This window comes from Anas platyrhynchos, chromosome 3 (assembly GCF_047663525.1).
Source record: "Anas platyrhynchos isolate ZD024472 breed Pekin duck chromosome 3, IASCAAS_PekinDuck_T2T, whole genome shotgun sequence".
NCBI lineage: Eukaryota > Metazoa > Chordata > Aves > Anseriformes > Anatidae > Anas > Anas platyrhynchos.
The window spans coordinates 121,180,170-121,195,005 of record NC_092589.1 but is presented as its reverse complement, the minus strand read 5'-3'; the positions used below and the strand labels follow the sequence as shown (position 1 = coordinate 121,195,005).

Below are 14,836 nucleotides of genomic sequence, written 5' to 3'. Positions count from 1 at the left end.
CCGCCCCGCCCCGCCCCAGCCCGGAAAGAGGCAGCACTCAGGTATTTACAAAACAGTTTATTAAAAATAGGAAATGATAGAAATGAGATGCGGGGGCAGCGCTGCGCCCAGCCCTGGAGAGGCATGTGGGACTATAGGTTCAGCCCCTTCAAGCACCCCGAGACAGAAGGGGGACCCTACGGGAGCCTCGGCAGAATTGCTGCCCCAGCAGCCCCCATGCCAGCACCACTGGGCTCCACGCTGCCTGCGGAGGTCCAAAGTGCACACAGGACCCGTGGCAGCATAGAGCAGGGCAGGTAGGGCTAAGCTAGGCTCCAGGATGCTGCTGTAGGGGACACAGCCCAGGTCAGCATACACCACAGCCTTGCACCTACGGTGCACGCTGAAGTGCAGGACAGAGGCTGTGCAAAACAAGTAAACAAAGTGCAGCCAAAGGGGAGCAGAAGAGGCAGGCAAAGCGCCAGGCTGGTGCTATGGGAACCTGGCCACCCCTGGCTCCCTCTGCCCAGGAAGGAGGGTAGTGACTATTGCCAGAGGCAGTTGCAGAGGGGTACAAAGTGGGAGCAGGACTTAAGGGCTCGCCCCTGCTTACCTTTAAATTAAAAAAAAAAAAAAAAAAAAAAAGGAAAGAAAGAAAGAAGAAAAAACCGTTTCTGTGCTGTGCAAAAGACACTTTGTACAATTCAAACAGAACAAACTCCATGCACATGAATGGGGCTATAGAACACCCCAAGCCAGGACCCGGCTCCCCGGCACCACCTGGCAAAATCCCAACAAAATCAGGGCTGGAAATAATACTGATGCACAAAGTCCCCTTTAATAGGCGGGCAGGGAGGATTGTCACTGGGCCCAGCCACGGCACATGCAGGACGAGCTTCCAAGCACTGCAGCTGGGGTCTTGCTGATGCCCTACGGTGATGGACAGACACAGAAGGGGTCGGTCACAGGCAACAAAGCCGCACTGGCCGCCTGGGAGTCAAGGGGTGCTAAGATGACACAGTCACTGCCGTCAGGGCTCCGTTCCGGGTGTAGTAGAACTTGCTAAATGCCTCTTCAAGTAAACAGGTAAGTCTGCTCTGGTCAGCCTGGGAAGAACAAGCTACAGTGAAGCATGGGCCCAGGGGTGGACACAAACACAAAAGCTTGGCCAAAGACTGCCACAGAATGTGGGCAGGGACATATTCTTTTTCTCCTACCTCCCCAGGAAGACAAGGACATTTAAGTCTGAGAAAGGCAATGCAGAGCTACATCCCTGCCTGAAAATCAAGCCTGCTCACCTCACTGATGAATCCAAGCTGGACCAGTTCGGCTGCCAGTTCCTGGATATTGTCATCTGCAAGACAGGGAAGGGCTTACATCCCAGGTCTAGACTACACTGTTGATCCCAGTACACAGGAGTACAGGAAGAAAGGTACTTACTGGGCTGCAGGTCACAGCTCAAGTGTCGATTCAACTTGTCTTCCAGTTTCAGCAGCAGTGTTAACTGCATGGTAGAGAAGTTCTTATGAGGAGCTGCAGTTTTACAGGCTGCCACTGGCAGTAGCCACCAGAGCCAGGAATATCCCCCCCAAAAAAACATTGAGATAGGAATCACCCCCCTGCAGAACCCCACAGGAGTCTAACAGAAAAAACACATCCAGCGCCATTCCCAAAACACCGATAGCAGCACCATCCTCTGGGGGAGGTGCCTCGAGGCTGCACCAGAAGGGTAACCTCTAAGTGTTAGCTGACTGGAATGTTGTCTACAAGCATATCTGATCTGACTTTGGGCTCCACAAACTGCAACTCTGGTAGCAGAAGGTCACACTAGGCACCAGCAGCAAATCAGCATACTTGGTACCAGATACTCTGCACAGTTGCCTCACTATACCCCCACACAGCATGGTCAGTGAGAAGATGGGAACGTACATGGTGTTTCACTCCCTCCTCTACTGACTCAATGTTGCACTGCATCAGCACCACCTGAAACAGAAGCAGAGATACGCTATGACTTACTGCTTCTGCAGAGCACACCTGCCTGGGGAAGAACAGAGTTCCCATCTCTCACCTTGCGGGTTTCTACCTCAGCTGGCTCTGGAGTTGGAGTTTTCACTGACGGTGGAGCAATGGGAGACTTCACCACCACCTGCTGGGGCTGCTGGGGTCGTGGCATCCCAAAAGCTGTAAGTGGGTAGATACCATTCCTGCAAGAAAGGATCAGGGCCTGAGGTTATGGCTCTCCTAAATGACTCCAGTCTCTCACACAATTAAAGATGCACTTTAAAAAAAATATATATAGAAAAAAAAACACCTCTTACCTTACATCCTCCAGGAATTTGTCCAGCTCCAATGCTGGAGATTGTGAAAAGCTGGAGGGAAAGAAGTACTGAAGTGAGAAGTCATCCAACACTCAAGTCTCTTTAGATGCAGTTTCAAATCCCCATATCCTAGACTACACCTGTGTAAGGAGGCAGAATGAGTACAGCCAGTCAAAGGCCAGATGTACTCACCTCTGCCAGTACATCTTTCTGTGCCAGAAGCAACTGTTCACAGAAGCTAAGGATGAGGCAATATTAATGACAGAAAATAGTTATCACCTCCTTGTAGAGAGCTGTCCAAGCTAGAGCTGTGGAAGCTAGCCCAGTAACACTATGTTCCCAGCATGGTTTTTTGTTTGTTTGTTTTGTTTTTTTGTAGATATCTGTTCTGCAAGACCCATAAAGTCTGGGTCCCATCTCCAAACAAACAAAGGCACTAAGAGCTGCTAAGGCAAGAACCGCTGCAGGAGGTGATGGCACAGTATGACTTGCCACATCACTCCAGACCAGCAGCTAGAAACTACACCTCAGGATTTAAGGCCCTACCCAAATATTCCTCACTGCAGTTCTAGAAATTTTTGTTCTCTGTGTATCTTTTCAACGATATTCATCATTCATCCTTGGTATCTTTTTAATGTAGGGTTCCAAAGGAAGTCTTCCTATCAATTCGTTTTGAACTCCCCAGCCCTTATTTCCACTGAACGTCTCACCTGCTGTCAGCTTAGAGATCATAAACACCGACAACCCCTTTCCTTTGTGCATGTCTATTTTTCCCTCTCTCATCCTCAAAAATGTACAAAACCTATCAGTCCTTAACCCTGCTCCACACACAAGCCTCTAGCCCAGGACTGACCCTGTGTCCTGGTTTCAGTTAGCACAGAATTAATTTTCTTCCTAGTAGCTGGTGGAATGCTGTGTTTTGGCTTAGGATGAGAAGAGTGCTGATAACACCCCGATGCTTTAATTGTTGCAGAGCAGTGCTTATACTAAGCCAAGGACATCTCAGCCTTTTGCTCTGTCCTGCCAACGGGCAGGCTGGGGGTGCAGTAAGAGCTGGGAGGGGACAGACCCAGGACAGGTGACCCAAACTAGCCAAAGGGGTATTCCATACCATCTGACGTCATGCTAAACAATATATAGGGGTGGCTAGCTGGGGGGGAGGGGGCCGGACTGCTCGGGGTTAGGCTGGGCATCGGTCAGCGAGTGGTGAGCAATTGCATTGTGCATCACTTGTTTGTACATACTATTATTACTTTCCTATTATCATCATTGTATTATTATTGTTATTATTTTATTATTATTTTGTTATTATTATTTTCCTGTCTTATTAAACTGTCTTTATCTCAACTCACGGGCTTCACTTTCCATTTCTCTCCCCCGTCCCGGAGAGGGAGGGGGGAGGGTGAGCGAACGGCTGCGTGGTGTTTAGCTGCCGGCCGGGTTAAACCACAACAGCCTTTTCCATGAGGGAGAAGGCAGAGTGACCCAGGAGGATACAGGGGTGGTGAAGGAGAAAGGGAGAGTAAGCAAGTAAGGAAAAATATCCTCCCCTTTCCCCTCCACAGATTGACTCCTTAATGGAAAAAAACAATAGGTATAATTGCTAATAGTTTCCAAGATACAGTTTCCAAAGTACAGAGTCGACGATGTTACTGAATACAAATAACAAGTTAGAGTCATGACCACATATTTCATCGTCTCATAAGCCATTGCTACAACACACAGCACCATAATGATCTGAAACCAGGGCCCGGAGAGGATAAACAACACGACAGAGAGTAAATACGGAAAATAATGTACTATAATACTCAATTTGGAAAACAGGCGCAGCAAAGTTGAGATTAAAGCAATCAGCATTATGACAAGTGACTATTAAGCAGGTCTAATCCTTACACCAATTTTAGTTTAACACACTCTGGTCAGATCTGCCGTTATCTCAACCTTTCGGGCCCCACGTTGGGCGCCAAAAAGGCTGTTGTGGTTTAACCCGGCCGGCAGCTAAACACCACGCAGCCGTTCGCTCACCCTCCCCCCTCCCTCTCCGGGACGGGGGAGAGAAATGGAAAGTGAAGCCCGTGAGTTGAGATAAAGACAGTTTAATAAGACAGGAAAATAATAATAACAAAATAATAATAAAATAATAACAATAATAATACAATGATGATAATAGGAAAGTAATAATAGTATGTACAAACAAGTGATGCACAATGCAATTGCTCACCACTCGCTGACCGATGCCCAGCCTAACCCCGAGCAGTCCGGCCCCCTCCCCCCCAGCTAGCCACCCCTATATATTGTTTAGCATGACGTCAGATGGTATGGAATACCCCTTTGGCTAGTTTGGGTCACCTGTCCTGGGTCTGTCCCCTCCCAGCTCTTACTGCACCCCCAGCCTGCCCGTTGGCAGGACAGAGCAAAAGGCTGAGATGTCCTTGGCTTAGTATAAGCACTGCTCTGCAACAATTAAAGCATCGGGGTGTTATCAGCACTCTTCTCATCCTAAGCCAAAACACAGCATTCCACCAGCTACTAGGAAGAAAATTAATTCTGTGCTAACTGAAACCAGGACACCCTGCAACTTTCTGCCGTCCCTTTCTGGAGAGGTGTTGACAATTATTCCTACCTAGTCACTTGGTAAAATCAGCTATCTGATCTGCTCCAGCACAAAGGCTGTCACATTGTGCATGTATGATGTACACAATATCTTCAGACATTTCATCCAGTTAGTGTAACCTTCTCTCCTGTTATTTAGCATCCTGGTATCATATTAGCTCTCAGGTAGTTATGCAGCAGTGTGTTTTCATCAAGCCGTCAATGATCTTTTCCTGTGGCTTTAACTCACAGCCTACTCAGACAGAAACATTTTTTTTTTTCCTCTCTGAAGCACATTATTGTTCTTTTGCACAGTACAGGGAATTAGTAACACCATAAGAGTCCACCCTTCTGGTTCTGGTAAGTTATGAGACACAGGTTCTCCTATTTCACTATTTCCCCAGTAAAATATTTTCTTCATCGCTACTGTCAATTCAGCTTTTTAGCATACACTTAACCACAACTTTTTAGATTGGTTTAGATTTAGAATTGCAGCAGCCAGTGTTCCCCTTTACTACAGTAAAGTAAGACTAGAAACCGCTTTTGATGAATTTGAGAGATCAGTAAGAAACTGCAAGCTGCTTAAATTCTGCCATGATCATCCAAGTGCTTTGCTGCTCCTACAGCGCTGGTCTGGACTTCACATCTGCCTTGGTTCCTCAAACCACTCTGCACCCCTTTCCAATACACCTGTTATTTTCCCATCTCATCTTCTAGTACAGTAGAAAAATAATACTTTTTTTTTTTTTTTCCTAGCAGCACAGCTTATGTGGCATTCTGATAAATCATCTGGAAAAGATACTCTCCAACATTTCAAATAATTATTCTGCTTTATTTTTCTTTTTCCCAGCACCTGTGATATACTGTGCAACAAAAAAAGCACATCCCAGCTAAGTGTATGCCAAATAACCAATTCTCTGCAGAATGAAGTCCAATATACAGAATTCCTCTTGCACAGCCTTGGCTATTAGTTCTTTGTCCTCTCTTCTGACACTTAAAATAAAAATAAAAAGATTCTAAATATAATAAATAAGTACCAGTCCCAGGTCAGACCCCTGAGGGACACCACTCATCACTGGCCTCCACCTGGACATGGAGCCGTTGGCCACCACTCTCTGGGTGCAGCCTTCAAGCCAATTCCTTATCCACTGAATGGACCACCCTTCAAATCCATCTCTTCTATTTAGAGATCAGGATGTTGTGTGGCACCGTGTCAAAGGCCTTACACAAGTCCAGGTAGATGGCATCCATTGGTCTGCCCTTGTCAGTTGATGCAGTTGCTCCATCACAGAAGTCTCCAAGATCGGTCAGGCACAATTTGCCCTTGGTGAGGCTGTGGTGGCTGCCTCAGATCACTTCCTTGTCTTGCATGTGCGTTAACATTGCTTCCAGGAGGATCTGTTCCATGATCTTCCCAGGCAAAGAGGTGAGGCTCACCTGTAGTTCACTACATCTTCCTTTCAACCTTTTTAAAAAGACCGGGGTGTCACTGGCTATCCTCCAGTCCTCAGGCACCTCTCCTGTTCTCCAGGACCTTTCAAAGATGATAGAGAGTGGTTTGGCGATCGCCTCTGCCAGCTCCCTCAGCACACGTGGATGCATCCCATCAGAACCCATGGACTTGTGTGCATTGAGCCCGCTGAGACACTCCCGAACCACCCCCTCATCAATGAGGGGGGAGATCTACACTTCCCAGACTCTTTCTCCTCCGTCCAGGGGTCCCGGGGGGGAGTCTTTGAAGCAAAGACCATAGCAAAGAAGGCATTCAGTATCTCCGCCTTCTCAGCATCCCCTGTTACCAGGACACCCCCCTCATTCAGCAAACAGAGGTGAGGCTCACCGGTCTCTAGTTCCCCAGGTCTTCCTTTCAACCCTTTTTAAAAGTGGGAGTGATGTTTCCTTTTTTCCAGTCACCAGGAACTTCACCTGACTGCCAGGACTTTTCAAACAGGCTAGAGAGAGGCTCGGCACCTCCATCAGCCAGTTCCCTGGGGACCCTGGGACCCATGGCATCAGGCCCCATAGACTTGTACTCGTTCAGCTTCATCAGGTGGTCTCCAACCTGCTCTTGGCTTACAGTGGGAGGGACTCGGCTCCCCCAGCCCTCATCTTCAGGTTCAGGGAAACAGAGACGTGTGAGGCCTGACATGTGGTGAAGGGTGAGGCAAAGAAGTTGAGTACTTCAGCCTTCTCCATGTCCCTCGTTACCAGTTCTCTCCTCTGCCATTTATCAGCAGGGGGTACGTTCTCCTTGGCCTTTCTTTGCTGGCCAATGTACCTAGAGAATCCCTTATTTATGTGGTTTTGTTTGTTTGGTTTGTTTGTTTGTTTTGTTTTGTTTGTTTTTGTGTGTCCCTTGCCATGCTCAGTTCCATCCATGCCTTGACTTTCCTGATTCCATCCCTGCACGTCTGGACAGCTTCCCTGTACTCATCCCTGGCCACATGTCCCTGCTTCCACTGCCTGTGCATTTCCTCCTCACATCTCAGTTTGACCAGCAGGTCCCAGTATTCCCTAAAGCAGGCTCACTGTGCTCCCTAGAGCACACTGTGCCCCCCATTGTGCTCCCCTAGAGCACAGCCATCCCAGTTTTCTGCCCTCCCTGCCCTCCTTCTTACTCAGGGGGATGGAAAGTTCCTGTGCTCTAAGGAAAACATCATTAAAGAGTTGCCAGCTGCGTTCAGCTCCTTTTTCCCTGAGGAGAGCGTTCCAGGGGATCCCATCCACCTTGTCTTTAAATAGCTTAAGTTCACTCTTTGGAAGCTCAGGGTCCTGACTTTGCTCTTTTCCAGGCCCATACTCCTCAAGATGACAAACTCAACCAGGGTGTGGTCACTGCAGTCTAGACTGCCTCCAATCTAAACCTCTTTAATGAGTTCATCTGCATTGGTAAGCACCAAATCCTGTAATGCTTCTTCTCTGGTTGGTTTGTCTAATACCTGGACCAGGAAGTTATCCTCAACACACGCTGGGAGTCTCCTGGATTGCTTACAGCCTGCTGTGAAGCTTTTTCAGCTAACATCTGGGTGTTGAAGTCCCCCATCAAGATGAGAGCATGCAAGTGTGACATTTCTTGTAGTTGAAGCAAGAAGCCCTCATCAACAGGCTCCCCTTGATTAGGCGACCTGTAGTAGACCCAACCACAAGGTGACCTTTATTGGCCCCATCCTTAATTTTTACTCACAAGCTCTCAACTTGTCCATTGCTGTTCCTCAGCGGCATCTCTTCACAATCAAAATGAGCTGCTCCGTTATGAAAACACTGAGGAACCATTTCTCCAACACACCGGACTCCATTCAACAAGTCTGTGAGGAGTCTGAGTCACTTCCCCAAACTATTCTGCCAGGTTTAGCTAAAGATTGCTTCAACTACAGTGTGCTAATTTCCTTCTCCTCAGTCTGGGGCACAAGTCACATCTCACACCAGTGTTGCATGAACATATTCCACACAGCTAAATTCTTCCACTCAGCAGCTACCCTCCACCACATGTTCATGTTTAGTTAAAGTGCACACTTCTTCATCAACAGCTCCCTTTTGTTTACCAGTTATTGATGAAATGACAATGCTAACCTGAAGGCAAGAGTCCCAGGCAGTTCATTCATTGCCCAGCCTAGTGCCATGGAGCATGTTCCACGTACACCTGAGCAGAACCCCTCCAAACACAGCAACGGGTACTCACATCATCTTGACTCCTTCCCTATCTGCATGATTAATTTCTGCCAACACTGCACTCATGTCAAGGTTTTTGGTCATTTCTTCTAAAGCATTTTCAGGAATCATATCTATTAAAAGAGAACAAAGTTAGACCTGAACAACTGCAATTCCCTTCCACCCTAAGAAGAACAATAAAAACAGGCTTTGTGATGAAAAACTCTTGTGCCACTCAGAGAACGCAGAGCACCATATTTCTTCAGGTTCTGCAGCGACTACAGTTCTGTTTCACAAGGCCCTGGTCCCTGCCTGTTAAGATCAGCACAAAGGTCTTGCTTTCCAGAATATCAGCTGCAGTGACAACTTAGTAAAGCTTTTCGTAACACAAGATGCAGCAGCCTGGGACTCCATACTCACGCTGATGCCCAACGATACAGTGAGCAGCTAGTAGCTTTAGTGATGGCACCTCAAACAATGCCTGATGAAAAAGGAGCTCCCGGGCAGTAGGACGCTTGCTAGGGTCCTGTTCTAGACACTTCTGAATGAACTCCTGAAAGACAAAAATTGCATGAGATGATGATATGCAATGCCAAGAGGTCTACATGGGTGCTGAACCTCCTTCACTCACCCTCTGCAAGGGGTCCTCCAGCAGCTGGATGGCACTGTTAATGGCCTCCTGGGGCACATACGATGACTCTCCATTACCCTGTATTTCCAGTACTGCCATCTGCAAACACAAAGTAGCACATTAGACTTCACCAAGAAATGCTTACTATACATTGAACAGACCTCATGACCACCACTGCCAAGTGTGAGATCTTAACAGCCAAGGTTTTTTTTGTGCTATTTAAGGTCACAGTTTGCAGAGGCAGAGAGAGAATAACTGCTTCATTATGATAGCTTGTTTCTAGCACCATAACAGATTGCCAGGGAGGCCTGAAAACTATGCCAGTGTCACCTTAGACAGTCGGTATCTCTATTTTGAATCTCATGATCCATTGGCCTACACGTGTTTGATAATTATCATCCTCTAATGAAGCAGTAGCTGGATCACTGACAGAATCTGACAGTGTCCCTCCTAGCTGTATGAATTGCTCTATATTACAGGCAGAAAAGCAAGCACATGATGCCACCCAGAACCAGCTGCAACCAACACATACACAAGTTCCCAGCCAGGAAAGGCTGGCAGAAGATCCCAGAGAATGTCTGAAGATTCAGCTCCAGTTTACTTTCCTAAAAGTTGTGTGTTTTTCACAGGTCTTTTCTTGCTTCACTTATGGGATGTACAGCATAGGTTCAGAATTGTGTGTGCTGGCTCTTGCTGACAATTGTCCCCAGATAACTTATAGTAACTTGTATTTGCTAGTCTTGGGCCTACTGATTGCAGGAACAGAAAGTTCTACAATTCTGTGAACCAATAAGCTGCTACGACCAGGTACGTCAGACTCACACTCAACAATAACTAAAATCTGTATCAGGAGTGGCCACAAAGTAATGTCCTCTCCTCCAGATACTACAAGAGAACAAATACTCCAAAGAAGGGGAGTTTTTTTTCCCCCCTCTGTACATATTAAGTACATTTTGTAGTAGTGACTGTTCCCACAGCAGGTGGGTCAGTCTCCAGAACTGTCCAATTATTCACTACCCAGAGTAATAAATTACATGCCAGAAATTCCAGAAAGAACCACACATTACCAAGTTCTTTACTGCTTAGTAAAGCATTTGGGAGAACCTTGATAGACATCCCTACAACGCAAACTGCGTTTGGCTCAGAGAACGAAATGCATCTGCTACGAAAACCACCCGTGCCCACAGCAACTCCATAGAGTCATCTCCTTCCCTTGATTTTATTCTCTCTGTCCCATAACCACAGTGTTCCACACTCACCTCCAGGGCACACATCCCAAAGGAATAAATGTCCACAGCAGTGGTAACATTGGCAACTTCTGTAACACAGAAACAATGCTCTGTTATCAGTCTCTCCCTGCACTCAGCAACAGGACCACCTCTGTATCAGGCTATGATAATCCTACAGCCTTCTCTCCCTCCTCTGTTATCAAAAGACAAAGGAGTTGAAGCAATAAAACAGGCAAATAAACAAAACTGATAATGTGACATCTCTCATGAGACTACAGCTGAAAACAAGATGCACAATAGCGTGGAAGCGTTAGTGAGACAGGCCAACAAAACTCAGGCTTGAAGCTGTTGCCACACCATACCTCCATATTCTGGGGCAAAGAAGTGCAGGTTCTTCTGCTCCTCCCGACATGTCTTCACATGGTTATTAATTGTGTCTGGTGCCACTAGAAGAAAGTCATGAATGCTTAGTATACAGGAAACCTTAGCCCATCCCCAACTAGATCCTACAGAATACATGCAACTCCAGGGCCAATTGGCTGCCCAAATGGGCACCACAGTGCAGTTCAGTTGGCCCGTCATCACTCCCTTCATCTCAGGTCACTTGCCCTAGAACATTTCGCCGTTGCTTCCTTGGCTGCATATTGACTGAGGCAACTTAGCATTAGCTCTCTAAGAAAGCCCTGGAGTCCACACCTCACAGCTTCTGCTGAATGACAAGATGAACTGGAAAGAATTTCCCTGTTAAAGTGCAAGTCCTAAAAACACCACACTTAGATCAGATTTATAGCATTTGTCACAAGCAACCCGAATATAACAGAATCCCTAGGAACAGCTAGAAATGCCAAGATCACTGCAGTTACAGTCACCACCTTAGGGCTCCAGGAGAAGAACAAGTCTACCAGGTAATTTTCCCTAACAAGATTCTTCCACATGTCAACAGGACACTGGTGCCAAAGTGACTCAAGACAAAAGTCAAGCAAAGCTGCCAAATGAGACCTGACAGCACAGGCTTTCCAGCAGCCAGCACCTGCATGGTCCCAACTACAAACCAGTCAGAGCTGCTGGAAGAGAATGACTCCCAGCCACAAGCACAATGAGCAGGACACAAGAATGGGTAAGTCCTAAAAGATAAGCCCCTCAAGACAACCACCTTTGAAAAGACTGCAAAAAGTATGACAAGGAGAAACACTGAGGTAGGCATGGAACACAGTCATCATCCCATCTGAAGTTCTACTTCTACTTTAGAACATGCCTAGTCCCACAGACTCAGGACCACCTCCCACTTAGTCAACCTCGACAGTTGCAATTAGTTCTGGTCTGCACTGCTACAATGTGGACTTGCCCAGCACATGCCAAACAACAAAGAAGACTCCACGCTGAATGAGACTGAACTTGTGCCCAGCCTCAGAGACGAACTGAGACAAGAAGGATCTCCCTTAACTCCATCCAACCTTTGCTGTGTAGCACATACTGAATCATATCTCTTTCAAGCACTGGAAACAGAGCTTGCTCCAACGGCCAACTTCCCCAACAAACTGTTCATGGAGAGTTTATTGCTTTTTGTTCTTGTGCTATCTCTGTCTTGGAAGTCCAAGAAGACTACTTCATTCCTAGTGCTTATCTATTTACAGATACTACCAGGTCCTCTCAGCCTCACATCATTAAGGGAAGTAAGCTAAATTCTCTGTCTTCCTCTTAAAACCCCACTCGCCATTTTCCCAATGGCACTGACTGCTAAGATAAGCTCTGCCCAGGACCATGCAAAATCATACAAATTCTCTCTCTAGTGGGGAATCTTCTCCAACATGTTTTAACATTACTTGTCAGTGACATGACTGTAAGAAAAGGTTAGGGGGTCAAATTTCCCGCTTGAACAGCCAGGGGAGGCCAGATCCTCTTCAATTCCCAAATGATGAGCTCTGGGCTTTTGTGAAGCTTTGTATTTTATACTACCAAATTACCTGCCACTGCAATTAGTCCAGTCATCTAATGTATTCTTGTGTTTCTGGAAGATGTCCTGACCTACCTCAACATCACACGTTCCCCTTATTAACAGCCTCAACATTAATGAGATCAGTGACTGTGGAACACCAACACCCCCCCACCTCAGTGGGACACTCCTTTTTCAACTTCTACCCTGTCATCATGCCTCTCGAGCCAGTACCTTATGCTGAATATAGTGCACATCATCCAAGTTTTGTCTAGCATAACAGGTTATTCTATCAGGCCTTCTAAACAGGTTCTCAAACATCCAAAATGGAAAAGACTTGTTAACTTGCTTTTGTCGATTCAGTTAAGGGCAGTATCTGTCTTAAGTAACCAACTGCTATACAGTGAGAGAAGTCTAGCAACCAACACTAAGATCTTGCATGTTGCTGAGTTGCTGCCAGGGCAGCACTGGTGTCTGGTCAAAGCCAGACCACCTAAGAAAGGACAGACATCAAGGCCTACCCTAAGAGCGACACACTATGTCAACAGTGGCAATGTTGCCGAATTCAGCACAGAGGAAAGCACAGGATCATTTAGGTGTTCTTGAGAGTCTTACCAACCAAGTCCAACCATCAACCTGATCTACTGAGTCCCCTCACTAAGCCACACCCCGTAGCGCCACATCCACATCTCTTACGTACCTCCAGGGATGAGGACTCCATCACTACCCTGGGCAGCCTGTGCCAATGCTTGACCACCCTTCCTGTGAAGAAATTCTTCCTGATAACCAATCTAAACCTCTCCTGGCACAAGCTGGGACTGTTTCCTCACATCTTACCACTTGTTGCCTGAGAAAGGAGACCAACACCACCCTCACCGTCACCTCCTTCAGGTAGCTGTAGAGAATGGTGAGGTGTCCCCTCAGCACCCTCTTCTCTAAACTAAACAACCTCAGGTCCCTCAGCTGCTCCTCCTAAGTCCTGTTTTCCAGTCCCTTCACCAGCTTTATTGCTCTTCTCTGCACTCAGCCAAGCACCTCAATGTGCTCAACTACCTTCTTGTAGTGAGGGGCCCAAAACTAAACACAGTATTTGAGGTGCAGTCTCACCAGTGCCAAGCACAGGGGACTTTCACTTCCTTAGTCCTGCTAGCCACACTATTTCTGATACAATCAAGGATACCACTGGCCTTCTTGGCCACCTGCACATACTGCTGGCTCTTGTTTAGCCAGCAGTCAACCACCACCCCAGATCCTTTTCTGCTGGGAAAACTTTCCAGCCCTCTTCCTCAAGCTTATACCACTGCATGAGGTTGTTATAGCACAAGTGCAGGACCCGGCATTTACCTTTGTTAAATGTCACGCAATTGGATATGGCCCACTGAGCTAGCCTATAGAGGTCCCTTTGCAAAGCCTTCCCACCCCCAAGCAGATAAGCCATCAAGCGTTGGACCAAAGTTCTCAGAAAGGAAATCTGGGGCAATACGACCCCAGACAACAGTTTTCTGCCAAAAACAGAGCAGTATAAAGCCATTTATTGCAAAACATTGCAAACAATGTTTTGATTAAGTTCATTTTCCAATATGTCTTGCCTAGATGGAAAGAGCCAGTTCACTATCCAGCCATTCTGTCTTTTGCTCCTGGACCCTATTTAAGAACAAGGAAGAGGCAGGAATCAGTCACAAAAAGGCATTAATAACAGAAACCTTAGCCAGTGATGTAACATAAGCACTCCCATACTACAAAAGCAAGTTTCAACAAAATCCTAGTACAACCTGTATTGATAATCATAGAATCACTTAGATTGGAAGAGACCTTCAAGATCATCAAGTCCAACCATCCACCTAACACTGCAAGTCCACTGCTAAGCCATGTCCCTAAGCACCACAATAGAAGAGGCATTCCTGGGAACCTGGTTCCACAGCCCAATATAGTAATGTTTGGAAATAAAGAAAAATAAAATAAAATAAAAAATAATTGCTGTCTACACCTCATTTGATGACTGCATCAGGGACATATGGACATTCTGCAATGGCACCAGCATTTCTGGAAAAAGCTGTGTCTACACTGTATGTGAGAACTTTTAACTTAGACACGCAGAGAAGTAGCTCTAAATTTGCTGTTGGAGGTTATCCAGGTACCTTTCCCCTCTGATGTTTTATCCACTGTGCCTCCAAATTTGCAGAGCTGCACCAGAAGTCCTCAATATGTTTTTCTATCACTGTTGGAGAGACTTGCTCTGGAGCAGGGTTTGATTAGCCACACTGCCTTTTTCCTGTTGTAGCAGTTTATATCACAACTCTTGTGTGACTTGGCTGAAAGGCACATGCACCACCTTGCACTCTTATTGCAAAGCTGAAACAATGCAGTAGCACAACAATGGCATAAGACTACCAGATTCTTCACAGCATGCCTTAAAATAAGCAGAGATGGGATTGTCACAATTGCATCTGTTCCATTGATCACTGTGACAGCAACAACCCACCAGGAAGTCAACCTGGAACAACTC

General features: G+C 46.5%; 1 protein-coding gene across 1 annotated transcript in view; it reads right to left on the bottom strand.

Moving 5' to 3' along the window:
* Positions 1 to 42: 42 nt before the first annotated feature.
* The window catches only part of NRBP1 (nuclear receptor binding protein 1), a 41,366-nt gene continuing 26,572 nt past the window's right edge, over positions 43 to 14,836 (bottom strand). Inside the window, exons 8-18 of the mRNA XM_027455524.3 lie at positions 10,760 to 10,843; positions 10,428 to 10,486; positions 9,169 to 9,267; positions 8,958 to 9,090; positions 8,569 to 8,671; positions 2,298 to 2,348; positions 2,048 to 2,183; positions 1,909 to 1,962; positions 1,420 to 1,483; positions 1,278 to 1,333; positions 43 to 1,085 (exon numbers count right to left, since the gene is read on the bottom strand). Of these exons, the coding sequence (XP_027311325.1) occupies positions 987 to 1,085; positions 1,278 to 1,333; positions 1,420 to 1,483; positions 1,909 to 1,962; positions 2,048 to 2,183; positions 2,298 to 2,348; positions 8,569 to 8,671; positions 8,958 to 9,090; positions 9,169 to 9,267; positions 10,428 to 10,486; positions 10,760 to 10,843 (938 nt within the window). The 3' untranslated portion in view covers positions 43 to 986. The remainder of the gene's footprint in view (positions 1,086 to 1,277; positions 1,334 to 1,419; positions 1,484 to 1,908; positions 1,963 to 2,047; positions 2,184 to 2,297; positions 2,349 to 8,568; positions 8,672 to 8,957; positions 9,091 to 9,168; positions 9,268 to 10,427; positions 10,487 to 10,759; positions 10,844 to 14,836) is intronic.